The sequence below is a fragment of the Oryctolagus cuniculus genome, chromosome 9 (genome assembly GCF_051225735.1).
Source record: "Oryctolagus cuniculus isolate XC-2025 breed Fujian yellow rabbit chromosome 9, ASM5122573v1, whole genome shotgun sequence".
In the NCBI taxonomy this organism is placed as follows: domain Eukaryota; kingdom Metazoa; phylum Chordata; class Mammalia; order Lagomorpha; family Leporidae; genus Oryctolagus; species Oryctolagus cuniculus.
The window spans coordinates 95517551-95531743 of NC_142875.1; the positions used below are offsets into that span (position 1 = coordinate 95517551).

At 38.9% G+C, this 14193-nt stretch overlaps 1 protein-coding gene across 4 annotated transcripts in view; it reads right to left on the reverse strand.

Annotated features, from left to right (window-relative positions):
- MTMR6 (myotubularin related protein 6) overlaps positions 1-14193 on the reverse strand; it is a 50296-nt gene that overhangs the window by 10679 nt on the left and 25424 nt on the right. For all 4 annotated transcript variants that reach the window (XR_016213405.1, XR_016213407.1, XM_008259900.5 and 1 more), the window contains 6 exons: positions 12810-12967; positions 12232-12360; positions 6988-7122; positions 3823-3955; positions 2517-2626; positions 1274-1399 (listed from right to left, as the gene is read on the reverse strand). Coding sequence is in view for 2 of the 4 variants with exons in the window: in XM_008259900.5 (XP_008258122.1) it covers positions 1274-1399; positions 2517-2626; positions 3823-3955; positions 6988-7122; positions 12232-12360; positions 12810-12967 (791 nt within the window). In the remaining 2 variants the exon portion in view is untranslated. The remainder of the gene's footprint in view (positions 1-1273; positions 1400-2516; positions 2627-3822; positions 3956-6987; positions 7123-12231; positions 12361-12809; positions 12968-14193) is intronic.

Below are 14193 nucleotides of genomic sequence, written 5' to 3' on the forward strand. Positions count from 1 at the left end.
AGCTCAGTGAGGAACGAGAGAGAGAGTACCATCCGCTCTGGGAACCAGTTTGGGAACGTGGAAATTCTCTTAAAGAAGGACCCCTCATTCTGATGAACCCTACTTTCTCTATACCCACTAGAAAGAACCCCTTATCCACTCCCTGCCCCCATCTACTTGTGTGTTGCTGCCTTAGTTCTGGACCTCTTTGCTCTCTTTGTTTATCCTGTTTCTACACTGGCCTCCTGACCCCCATTCCCACTCCCCTGCTACCTGCAAGATGGCATGGTATTTAATAATTCTCAACTAATGAAAACTTTCTAACAACTTTTACTTGTCATGGGTTAAGATGTAAATTTCAAAAACCCAAGTTAATCTGATCTTATATTAACAAGCAAACAAAACAAAAACCAGGAATCAGGGCTTATCCTCACAAAGCAAAAACATTGGTCAATTAGAAATTTGTCATATATAAAACATGCCTAACACATTATCATCAAACTTAAATGAAAGTATTTTAAATAGAAAGTTCCTCAAGAATATAGTTTTACGTACTCTTATTTGTGTCTTGTTTTACCATATTACAGCTGTTAGCTAAAAATCAGAGAAAATACTGAATATTCCAATTGTAACATTTTAGAAAAAAACAATCACTTTCAATTCAAAGCCTTCTGTCCAAGAGGAAACACAAAAGAAATCAGTCTAACTCGAGGTCTCTCAACCTCAGTATGACATTTTGAGCCAGACAATTCCTTGTGGCTGCTGCCCTTTGTACTGCGGGCTGTTCAGCAATATCCCTGGCCTCTACCAGCTAGAAGGCAGTCACACCATTTGCTTTAGTGCTGAACTGTCTCCTAACATTGCCAAATGTCCCCTGGGGAGACAAATTATTTATACTTAAGAACCACTGGTTGTGGCCGGCAGTGTGGCATAGCGGGTAAAGCAGCCAACTACAGTGCCAGCATCCCATATGGGCAACAGTTCGAGTCCCAGCTGCTCCACTTCCAATCCAGCTTTCTGCTATGGCCTGGGAAGGCAATAGGATATGGCCCAAGTCCTTGGACCCCTGCACCCATGTGGAAGACCCAGAGGAAGCTTCTGGCTCCTGGCTTCAGATCAGCACACCTCCAGCCATCATGGCCAATTGAGTAGTGAATCAGCGGATAGAAGACCTCTCTTTCTCTCTCTCTCTCTGCCTCTCCTTCTCTCTGTGTAACTTTGACTTTCAAATAAATAAATAAATCCTTAAAAAAAAAAAAAAAAGAACCACTGGTCCAACTGAGTAAGTTCTTACCATGAATCCTTTGACTGTGCGGTAGTAGGAATCCAACAGAAGAGAGCCAAGGGAACACACCTGGGAAGTCCTATCCCAACCATCAGAACAGTGTACCAACACACTTGCATTTTCAACCATTATTGCCTGAAGAGAAGATTACATACTTAGATCCCAGCAGGATACATTTCAGGTTAATCAGTAAGTTCTAGTTACTGGAAAACCATACCAGCAGACAGTACACACTGTAAAGAAGAGCTATGCCTACAAAGGTAACATTATCACAGCACAATTTAAAAGGAAACCCAGAAAAACACAAAGCAAACAAACAATTTAAAATGTTTCAATGAATTTAAGAACTTTCTTTTAAAGTCTTTAAATCAAGCACTACAAGATAGTTTTGTTTTTTGTTTAGTTTTTTTTTTTTTGACAGGCAGAGTGGACAGAGAGAGAGACAGAGAGAAAGGTCTTCCTTTGCCGTTGGTTCACCCTCCAATGGCCACCGCCGCCGGCGCACCACGCTGATCCAAAGGCAGGAGCCAGGTGCTTCTCCTGGTCTCCCATGGGGTGCAGGGCCCAAGCACTCAGGCCATCCTCCACTGCACTCCCGGGCCACAGCAGAGAGCTGGCCTGGAAGAGGGGCAACCGGGACAGAATCCGGCGCCCCGACCGGGACTAGAACCCGGTGTGCTGGCACTGCTAGGCGGAGGATTAGCCTATTGAGCCGCGGCGCCGGCCTACAAGATAGTTTTAAACCTCAAGTTAAAACGAACTGTATTAAAAAAGTAAAACATTAAGGAGCCAGCACTGTGGCACAGCAGGTTAAGCCGCTGTCTGCAGCTCTGGGATCCCATATGGGTGCCAGTTCAAGTCCCAGCTGCTCCACCTCTCTGCTAATGTGCCTGGGAAAGCAGTGGAGGATGGCCCAGATGTTTGAGCCCCTGCACTCATGTGAGAAATCTGGAAGAAGCTCTTGGCTCCTAGCTTTGGCCTGGCCCAGCCCCAGCCATTGCAACCATCTGGGGAGTAAATCAGCAGATGGAAGATCTCGACCTTTCTCTCTCTCTCTCTCTCTCTGTAATTCTGACTTACAAATAAATAAATACATCTTTAAACAAAATATTTCCTGGAAGTCCAGGGACAAACTTTTAATTTGTTAATAAAAGTTATGTGATTGGAATAGATAACCAGCACCCAATGGAGTAAGTCCACTCCTCCCCAACCATTATGATCCCCAAGCCAAATATAAGAGAGAAAGAGTTACCTTGGCTAAGAAGATTGCAGCATCCATAACAGCTTTGATATGGCGAAGCCAGCCTGAGCTCTCCAAACCAGAGTAGAAATCATTGACAGAAAGTCCTTTGGTACCATTGACTGAAACAGAAGAAAAGACATTCCAGTTAGAATGGGGCTACTGTCTCCATGCTTTGTTTTCAAGATTTCTGTATGTGAGTGAATTCTGAGAAACAAGAGGACAAAATAAGTGGGCAAGACTCTATAAATGAAAAAGATGCTCAATAAAGGATTTGGGGGTACATTTTTCTATTAATTCCTTGTGCTTAAAAAAATACTCCAATCTCCTTTAAAATACTGTAGCAGAGTATTAAACTAAAAACTGTATTATATTTAAATTTTTAAAATTCTTCATACCATGACTGAAAAAATACTTCAAGATTTAAATGAAACATTAGCATACTTAATTTTCACTAGACTAACAACTTAAAAATATCTAACAATGGCAAAAACTGTTAGAATTAACAAAAACAGAATTGTACCATCCAGTAGAGTAGCTACTACCCAAATGTGGCTACCGAATAGCTAAAATGTGGCCAGTCCAAATTGAGATGTATTTTAAGTATAAAATATACACCAGATTTCTAAACTTGATGAAAAGTAAAATATTATTACCAGTTTTTTAGATTGATTACATGTTAAAGAGTACTTTTAATATATTAGGTAAGTAGGAGAAACTTCAACAAGTTCATGAAAAAATGGAATTAAAATACAAGTTTATTTTGGTGCCAAAAAATTTTTGAAATCCATGCACAGTTTTTTATAACAGATTTTCCATGAACTTATTGAAGACCCTTCATAATATTAAAATTAGTTTCACCTGTTTCTTCTTATTTTTTAAAATGTGACTACTGGGGCTGGCGCTGTGGTGTAGCAGAAAAAGCTGCTGCCTGCATCGCCGGCATCCCATACAGGCGCCAGCTCGAGTCCCAGCTGCTCCACTTTCGATCCAGCTCTCTGCTATGGCGTGGGAAAGCATTAGCAGATGGCCCAAGTCCTTGGCCCCTGCACCTATGTGGGAGACCCAGAAAAAGCTCCTGGCTCCTGGTTTCGGACTGGAACAGCTCAAGCCGTTGCAGTCAATTTGGTAGTGAACCAGCAGATGGAAGACTCTCTCTCTCTGTCTCTCCTTCTCTCTCTGTGTAACTCTGACTTCCAAACAAATAATCTTTAAAAAAAAAAAAAAAAGTGTGACTACTAGAAAATTCTAAATTACATGTGATTAGCATTTTATTTCTATTGGACAAAACTGCTGACAAGGTAATCAATAATCATACCTTCCAATAATTTCTGAAGACTGGACCTCATGACATGAATATTTTCAATTCCAACAAACTGAAATCTAATGTTAGAATAGTTGTCTTCATTTTCATAACCTTTTCCAGCTGCTCTGTTGGCCATGGCATTCAGCTAAAATTAGAAATTTTAGAAACTTAGAGACAAACTATATTTATCTCTTACATTAATATAGCGAAATGTCAAGAACACACTAACTAAGCCATCTTTTAGCTAGGAGAGAGCTTAAATGAACTCATCAAAATCTAATTAGCTACAATCCTTTAACAATTCTTTAACGCCACCCATGTTATTAACACTAAAGAAGGGTACTACAAAGCAACACTACTATTGCTGTATAATGGCAAGGTCCACATAGACTGTCCCCATAAGTACTTCATGAAGGTACTTCATTTATGTTTTTAGGCGGTTTTCCATATGTTTGTAATATTTCAAAATTAAAAAGAAATATTTCCTATCTAAATCCCAAATTCAGAGAGGAGCAAAGCTGGTGGCTTTTCTTTTACAGAATCAAACTACTAGAGATTCACTTCAGAACAAACCTAGAGAACCTGCTCACTCAGAAAGCCACACTGACCCTGAAAATCAGACATGAAGTATCCTCAGGTTACTTGAGGTCCTCCATATCAGAGATTACTGGAGATCCATAACTGCACAATATGGCATATAGTCCACTATCCTGCTACACCTCTAAGAATCAGTCCCAAAATCAACTAGGGGAAAATAAAAGACTGTCCACAGGCCCATAGTCTTTGGTTATTGATCAAATTTTAACACAGCTTCACTTAGATTTTCGCATGCTTAACTCTTCAGACCAGGATTTCATACAGTATATTACTATACTAAGTATTCTTACGAATTTGGATAAAACAGAATCTAAATGGGAAGAAAAAGTGGCTTTTCATTCAATGGACTGGGACCCCAAAGTAGCAGCAAACACACTTTAAGTCCACTGGTGTTTAGGACCCATGAAGACTACAGTAAAATTAAAATTCCGATATTAAAAACGCTTCCACATTATTACTACCTGATTTTAAGTTTAACTAGTATAGCAATCAAAGAAAACAAACATTTCCTGTGTAGAGGACAACTATACCAATAAGAGATGTTAGGCCCTGAGAAATAAATCACTAGCACAGCTCATTTTCAGAACGTCTCATTATTAAAATTATCTTTCATGTCTAATATTACTTAAAAAGAATTCTATCCAATTAATTAACCCAGATTATACAGCAAAGTAGAACAAAATTTTTCTTATAGGAGACAACACCAGCACTCTTGACTCCTAATGGAAAGTCTGTTATTTTTAACAAAATATTATGAAATTTTCAATTTTTAGTTTTTAAATGTTTCTCCATTTACTCAAATTAACATCTTTTGGTTTTCTCCATTATCTTTTATGAGACTGCACAATGATGAGAATTACTTCGGAAAGAGCTACCATTTCTTTCACAAAGCTGCCTGAATTGCTTGTGTTCTATAGTGCTCACTCGCTTTTTCTCATCGCTTTCTGTTATTCTCTCATCACTCCAGATTTTTGAAGAAATCCTCACTATAATTCTGCCAATGTCCTTTTGTGTATCCCACCAGCTCTGCATGCGATGCTATAATAAAAATTAAAAGTAATGTTAGCTATTACCATTGAGGATTTTAATTATTTTAGCTTTAGGATCCTACATGAACTGGTTAACTGCTTATTAAAAAAAAGGATTCTAGCATTTGGATGATAAAAATTTAGCTTTGTACTACAGATGCATGAAAGAACAGTTTTTTGTTTATGATTTATACATGTTGCTTGGGACCAGAGTGTTTCAGATTTTTATGATATTTGGAATGTTTGCATATATACCTTGGCAGAAGGACTCAAGTCTAAGCATGAAATTAGTTTATGTTTCATCTATACCTTACACATATGACCAAAGGTTAATTTTATACAAGATTTTAATAATTTTGTACAAGAAATAAAGTTTTATGGTATGGAATTTTCCACTTGTGGTGGTGTCGTATCAATACCCAAAAGGTTTTGGATTTCAAATTTTCAGAATAGAGATGCTGAAAGTGTAACTCCTTAGTGAATGTTTCCTAAATTAACTTAGTTTTCCTTATTTTCTTGAATATTTGAAATTAAGATCCATTATTTTAACACAAAATGTTTTGCCAGTTTAAACTTCTAAAAAGAGTAATAACAATTTCTAATTTTTCACAACACACAATTTAGTATTTCTTCATAACAGACTTGCACACCATCAAGATTTTTCAATATAAAATTCAGCTTTCCTGGGGCAGGCATTTGGCATAACAGTTAAGAAGCAGGCTAAGAGACCTGTGTCCCATATCAGAGTGCCTAGTTTAGATTCCCAGCTACAGTTCCTGTTCCCAGCTCCTAGCTCTAGGCCAGCCCCAGCTCCAGCCCCGGCCATTGTGGGCATTTGGGGAGTGAACCAGGGTACCGGAGTACTCTCTCATTCCCTCTCTTTTGTTCTCAGCCTCTCAAATAAACAAATTTAAGAAAAAGCAACAAAAAAATTCAATTTTCTTAAATTTTCTTACATATCAGAAGACAAAAGAAATCACCAACTGTGGCCAGCATTGTGGCATAAAGGGTTAAGCTGCCTCATGCAATGCTGGCATCCCATATGGATACTAGTTCCTATCCTCACTGCTCCACTTCTGATCAAGCTCTCTGATGATGCACCTGGAAAAGCAGTGGAAAATGGCCCAAGTACTTGGGTCCCTGAACCCACATGGTAGACCTGGTAGAAGTTCCTGGCTCCTGGCTTTGGCCTGGTTCAGTCCCAGTCATTGTGGCCATTTGGGGAGTGAAGCAGCAGATGAAAAGTCTCTCAGTCTCTCTCTCTCTCTTTCTCTCTCTCTCTCTGTCTCTTCTTCTTCTCTCTCTCTCTCTGTAACTCTGCTTTTCAAATAAATAAAATAAATTTCTCAAAAGAAAAATGAAATGAAATCACCATCTGTGTTACTGGACAAATGGTCTTCTAAGTTGATACACTTTAAAGAATGATTTCCTTAGTATCATGAGCCTTGGCTACTTTAAAATTAGGATTCCTATATCTTAAACATGGGCAAATTTAGTAACTCCCATTAATTAAAGCAATAAAAATGTACTACATTGTTTTTAAGATACATACTTTGGGCCTGGTGTCCATGACATACATATAGCGATTGACTGGGTTGGCTTTACTAATGGCTTGAAGCAAATGTTCATCCTCCAAACACCTGGCACTGAATCCGGACAGTGGCTGGCTACATCGACAAATGGCAGCCTAAATTTAAAAAGACAGAAAACAGATGATGCAAAGATCTTTGTAACTGTCTCAAAAATCTGTTTAAAAGAAAGAAAACCAAAAACATTAAAATCAAATATTCAATCTTTAAAAGTTGGCAAGACCATTAGAAGGCATTAACTTTGAAATCCTACTTGAATTAAATACTATTTCAATATCTTGCTCTACAAATTTTCTCAATATTTACTTCTTCGAAGAAAACTAAAAGAATCCTTACCTAATTAATGAAAAAAACTTGGGTCCTAAGAAGCAATATTCAGTCAACTCTCTATCAAGTAATCTACTATTAAATACTTACATTCTGCGCTCTAGATTTTAGGGTACTTTCAATTCAAGTTCAAGTAAAGAGTTAGTCAAAACATGAAGAATAGGATTTTTAAAATAGTGACATTTGAACTTTTACTTTCCAAAGGCTTTCAGATCTCTAAATGGAAATCAGCCAGATTTATAGAAAATGAGACAAACTAAAAAAAAATGAACTTCAATTGAAGTATAGATTAAAATATAGTGAATCTTGGTGCTGGCACTGTGGCACAGCAGGTTAATATCCTGGCCTGAAGCGCCGGCATCCCATATGGGTGCCAGTTTAAGTCCTGGCTGTTCCACTTCTCATCCAGCTCTCTGCTATGGCCTGAGAAAGCAGTACAAGATGGCCCAAGTCCTTGAGCCCCTGCACCTGTGTAGGAGACCCAGAGGAAGCTCCTGGCTCCAGATTGTCACAGCTCCAGTTGTTGCAGCCCATTGGGGAGTGAACCATCAGATGGAAAACCTCTCTCTCTCTGCCTCTCTTCTCTCTGTGTAACTCTGACTTTCAAATAAATAAATAAATAAATCTTAAAAATAAATATAGTGAATCTAATAAGGCAAGAATATCTCTAAGAAGTAGTGAAGGATGAGGCCGGCGCCGTGGTTCAATAGGCTAATCCTCCACCTGCGGCACCGGCACACCAGGTTCTAGTCCTTGTTGGGGCGCCAGATTCTGTCCCGGTTGCTCCTCTTCCAGTCCAGCTCTCTGCTGTGGCCTGGGAGGGCAGTGGAGGATGGCCTAAGTCCTTGGGCCCTGCACCCGCATGGGAGACCAGGAGAAACACCTGGCTCCTGGCTTCAGATCAGCGTGGTGCACCGGCCACAGCACACCAGATGCAGCGGCCATTGGGAGGTGAATCAATGGAAAAAAGGAAGATCTTTCTCTCTGTCTCTCTCTCACTGTCCACCCTGCCTGTCAAAAAAAGAAAAAAAAAAGAAAAAAAAAAAAGAAGTAGTAAAGGATGGCTAAATATTTCCTGTTAAGTTGTAAAAAAGATAAAAAGACTTAGACCAGTATACTTTTTCTCCAACCTCATCCATGCCAACTCCAGTTTAACTCTATTCAAACACCCCAACTACAATATCATTAAGGGTAAAAAGGCATATATAAATTCAGTTATACATTTTAAATTCACACATATAATAAACCATGAAAACTTACCAAAATAGAATAGTAAAAGGAGTACTGACTTATTAAAATCTTGTTAGAACTATTTTGTGATTTCTTTAAGCTGGGCACTGAATGTCTATTTTCAGCCCTGCTTTCCAATAAACAATGTCCACAAACATGGGTGTGTCAGAACCCATAATCAGGTAACCTTCCTATGACTTAGTATATGAAACTTCTGTTTAACTTCTACTTCTGCTCCATTCCAAAACTCAACTAGAGTTCTAATAAATAAATTTAAAATATATAAGACCACAGGGATAAGAAAATGGGAAAGGAAACAACAATGGAGATGTCAATAAAATTTGGGGTGGTGACAGCAGATTGGCAAATGATAGTAAATTTAACAGAGTAAAGCAAACTGACAACTCCCTAAGTCAACAAGAAGCAAGGAATTTTGAGCAGAAAAATTCCAGGAAGGTTCAGGAATTAGTACCTCTGAAGACCTGAGTGAGGATTTTCACTAAAAGAAGAACTCACTCGAATGCCAATTTAAAGAGTAGTTAAGACCCTTCATATCCTCCCTCACTCTAAAGACACCCTTTGAAGAGGATTAACCTGAACACTCCAGGCAACAGGCACCACTGTGGGCAGGATGAAGCCCTACATCCACAAAAACAGAAGGATTAAAAGTAAAGTCTATCTAACAAAATATGAGACCCTCTCCTCCCACAGCCAGAGTTACACATTATCATGAAAATCAGAGCATTCCTCTTCAATGAAACCAACCTACACAACAGAAAGAATCCAAAGATAGAGACTACTCATGCACATAAACCTCTAAACAGCTTCAATGTGAGAGGCCAGCCAAGGATCAGATATTTAAAAGACATGAAAAACAAAACAGACAAAAAAGAATTCTGAGCAAAAAAGAAGGCTAAGTATTCTTTACCAAAAACAAAACAAGCAAACAAAAAAACTTAACATAAAGAACTAAGACATTAATTCTGAGAAAACTGTGTAAAATATTTTTGGAAAATAGGAAAGAGCTCTTGAACACAAGAAAAATTATCACAAAAATAGATTATTCCTGAGATAGACTAGAGATAAGGTTGAGGAAATTGTCCAGAAAACAGAGAGATGGGAAATAGAGAAAGCTAAGGCAAATGGAGGTTCATGCTAGGAAGCCCAACTATCAATCCACACAAGTTACCATACAAAGAAAAGTAATAAAAAGAAAGGAGATTACCACAAAAATAGAGAAGACATTTCCAAAGCTGAGATCTAGTTTCTAGATAAAATTTAAAGATATGCCAATGCACATCATTGTGAAACTTCAGAAAACTGGGGAGAAAGAAGATTCTAAAGCTTTCCAGAGGGAAAATAAAAACCAAGCCACAAAGGATGAGGAGTCAGAAATGGCATTAAACTGCTCAATCTGCTTGCTATAAGATACAGGGAAAGTGATCTGCTCCTCTGAACTTGTTTCCCATAAAACAAGTACATGGTGGGGCAGGCATTTGGCCCAGAGATTAAAGATGCCAGTGTCCCACATTAGAGTACCTGAGTTCAATATCAGGCTCTGGTTCCTGATTCCCACTTCCTGCTAATGCAGACTTTGGCAGGCAGCAGTGGAGACTCAAGTAACTGGGCTCCTGCCACCCATAAGGGAGACCAGGATTGAATTTCCAGCTTTCGACTCTGGCATGCACTCTCTCTCTCTCACATACCATATCCTTCTGTCTCTCAAAAAAAAAACAAGACCACACACAAAAACAAAAATTGTAAACAAGAAAGGCCTAGGTAATTAGCAGAGCCAATCTTTTTTTTTTTTTTAATAAATTTCCAAAGTAAAGCTTTTGGATTACAGTCGCTTTCTCCCCCTATAACCTCCTTCTCACCTGCAACCATCCCATCTCCCGCTCCCTCTCCCATCCCATTCACATCAAGATTCATTTTCAATAATTTTTATATACAGAAGATCAACTTAGTATATACTAAGAAAAGATTTCAACAGTTGCACCCACACAGAAACACAAGGTGTAAAGTACTGTTTGAGTACTAGTTATACCATTAATTCACATAGTACAACACATTAAGGACAGAGATCCTACATGGGGAGTAAGTGCACAGTGACTCCTATTGTTGATTTAACAAATGACACTCTTGTTTATGGCATCAGTAATCACCTGAAGCTCTTCTCATGAGTTGCCAAGGCTATGGAAGCCTTTTGAGTTTGCCAACTCCGATCTTATTTATACAAGGCATAGTCAAAGTGGAAGTTCTCTCCTCCCTTCAGAGAAAGGTACTGCCTTCTTTGATGGCCCATTCTTTCTGCTGGGATCTCACTCACAGAGATCTTTCATTTAGGTGGTGTTTGTTTGTTTGTTTGTTTGTTTGTTTTTTGCCACAGTGTCTTGGCTTTCCATGCCTAAAATACTCTCATGGGCTTTTTAGCCAGATATGAATGCCTTACGGGTTGATTCTGAGGCCAGAGTGCTGTTTAGGACATCTGCCATTCTATGAGTCTGCTGTGTATCCCGCTTCTCATGTTGGATCGTTCTGTCCTTTTTAATTCTATCAGTTAGTATTAGCAGACACTAGTCTTGTTTATGTGATCCCTTTGACTTTTAATCCTATCATTATGATCAATTATGAACTGAAACTGATCACTATGACTAGTGAGATGGCATTGGTACATGCCACCTTGATGAGACTGAATTGGAATCCCTTGGTACGTTTCTAACTCTACCGTTTGGGGCAAGTCCGATTGAGCATGTGCCGAACTGTACATCTCCTCCCTCTCTTATTCCCACAGAGCCAATCTTAAATATGAAGATATGCATGTAAAGCACTATACGTGGGCCAGTGTTGTGTTGTATCAGGTTAAGCCTCACATGCAATGCTGGTACTCCATATGATGCTGGATCAAGACCCAGCTGCTCCACTTCCAATACCAGCTCCCTGCTAATGTGCCTGGGAAAGCAGCAGAAGATGACCCAAGTGCTTAGGTTCCTGCATCCAAGTGAAAGACCGAGAAGAAACTCCAGGCTCCTGGCTTCAGCCTGGCCCAGCCCAGGGAATGAACTAACAGATGAAAAGATCTCTCTGTCTCTCCTCCTTTCTGACTCTGCCTTTCAAATAAATAAATATAAATCTTAAAAGAAAAGAAAAAGCACTACACACACAGAACTTCCCGGTCTATTTGTTAGGCTACAAAAGTTAAGTTTTATTGTAATTGGCAATCTCTATAAGTATGTCAGTATAACGATTCATGTTCTACCTCCTCATATTGCAGAATCTTGAAGAGCAATGATAATGGGAGCCTGAAATGCCCTTGGTTCCTTCTCTCAACAGTTGGCTTGTCAAACTCTACTATCCCAAAATATAAGCAGAATCAAAAGAGAAGTACAAGGGGGAAAAAACACTGCTTGTTTTCAAGCCACTACTGGAAGGAAAGGAGGGATGGAAAAGGAAAATGAAAAGAAGAAAGTTTCTATGTTTCAAAACAGTTTTGTTTAAAAATTTCAAAAATGCAATTAAGTGAAAAGCCAGCACATCTCTACTAGCAACATTAAAATAATGACCTACGGAAAATTTAATGTTCTTTTGGATACCTAAATCTAAAGTGGAGTTAAAATTACATTTTTAAATTCAAAAGAAAAGCTTCTTACCTCCTTATCTTGATGATAATAGGAAAGAACTGGGAATCTTCCCTTGCTCCGGAACTTGGAACTACCAACAATTATTGGTTTGCTTGCTATCCGGGGAACATAAAGCTCTCTGGGGTAAGTTTCACAAATCTGTAAATATCAAATTAAACATAAGCAGTCTACTCATAATTCAAAAATCAAGATATAGAGCCAGCATCATGGCAGAGACTGGGGCATCAGCTGAAGTCCCCACTGCTCTGCTTCCAATCTAGGTTCTCCCTAATGAGTGTGCAAAGGCAATGGATGATGGCCCAAATACTTGTGTCCCTGCCATCCAGTTGGGAGACAAGGATGGAGTTCCTGGTTCCTGGCTTTAGCCTGACCCAGTCTTGTCTGTTATATCCATTTGTGGAGTAAACCAGTGGATGGGAGACCTTTCTCTCTGATCTCTCTCTCTCTCTATGCCTTTCAAATTAAAAAAAACTTTAAACTTACTACAGACAAGCACATTGCAATACACAGACAATTCTCTACCATAAAACTCTCTGACACTCTGATACTAACATTTTCTCAGTTTCTCCAAAAGATGGCTAAGTTACCTTGTATTCTCGGTTGGCATCAGACAGCTGCCAGTTTGAATTTGGCACTCCCATCCTCTTATATTCCTCAGCGAGGTCAATGAGCTGCCAACCTTGTAGTCGTTCTGAGTCATTTTGTTTAGGATTATAAGAGAATGCATAGAGATCTTCATATTTTGCTATAGAATACAAAACACAAAAATGTTAAAAAGCAATTTATAAAACTTCATTCACTACAACTAAAAGCAGTTTTTCAGTTTTCCTCCATTTTTTTCTTTAAAATCTTCAGAGATGGCTAATACCTGAACATATTTGAACTTAATCTTTTCTAAGTTCTTTGGTGCAAATAACTAGATCTGAAGACACATCTAGTAATCTGAGATTCAATTTATGCCATCAACAAGTTATTTATTTTTATTTTCTTATTATTAAATAAACAAACATATATGTTAAATCATATTAAAATACTTTTTCTTGAAAGTAAAATTTAGGGGCCAGCGCTGTGGTGTAGAAGGTTAAGCCTCTACCTGCAGTGCCAGCATCCCATATGGGCACCGGTTCAAGTCCCAGCTGCTCCACTTCTGATCCAGCTCCCTGCTAATGCTCCTAGGAAAGAAGCAGAAGATGGCCCAAATACTTGGGCCCCTGTACCCAACAATGGAGACCCAGAAGTAGCCAGGCTCCTGGCTTCAGCCTGGCCCAGCCCTGGTGAATTGTGGCCACTGGAGAATGAACCAACAAATGGATTATCTCTCTCTCTCTCTCATCCATTTGGAGATAGAATGGAAAATCAATGGATCTCTCTCTCTTGTTCGCTCTCCCTTTCTCTTTCTGTATTTCTGCCTTTCAAATAAATAAATCTTTTTTTAAAAAGTAAAATTTAAAAAACAGAAATAGGTATCTCCTGTAACTCATCACCTTTCCCAAATGAGATGTAAAGTGGAAAGACTAATGTTATAATGATAAACTACAGAAGACACATAGAACATGAATGCTTATTCCTACAGAACATCAATAACCAAACTGGCAGTGGTGGCACAGAACTCTGGAAAGCACTCACTTCTGAACAATGAAGAGACCTGGAGTCACAGAACCATGTTTATTACAAGCTCTGGCTTAACTTGGTACAATGGGACATTACAGACTCTGGGTGCCAAGAGAAAAGAATGAACACAGACCTGGTCTAGAGAAACTCATACAGGCTGCAATCCAGGTTGTACAACTGAAATGCAATTCAACAGATAATCCTAGCTCTGCTAGGGAAGGAAGCCTCCAGATCCCCAGGGTATAAGCAGTGAGGACACCTCTTTGCAGGCTGTATCCTTTTCAACTCTACCTCTAGTAAAACAGATTCACTCTGTCCTTCTGTTTAACTTCCACACTTCTCATAAGAATCCATTAAATA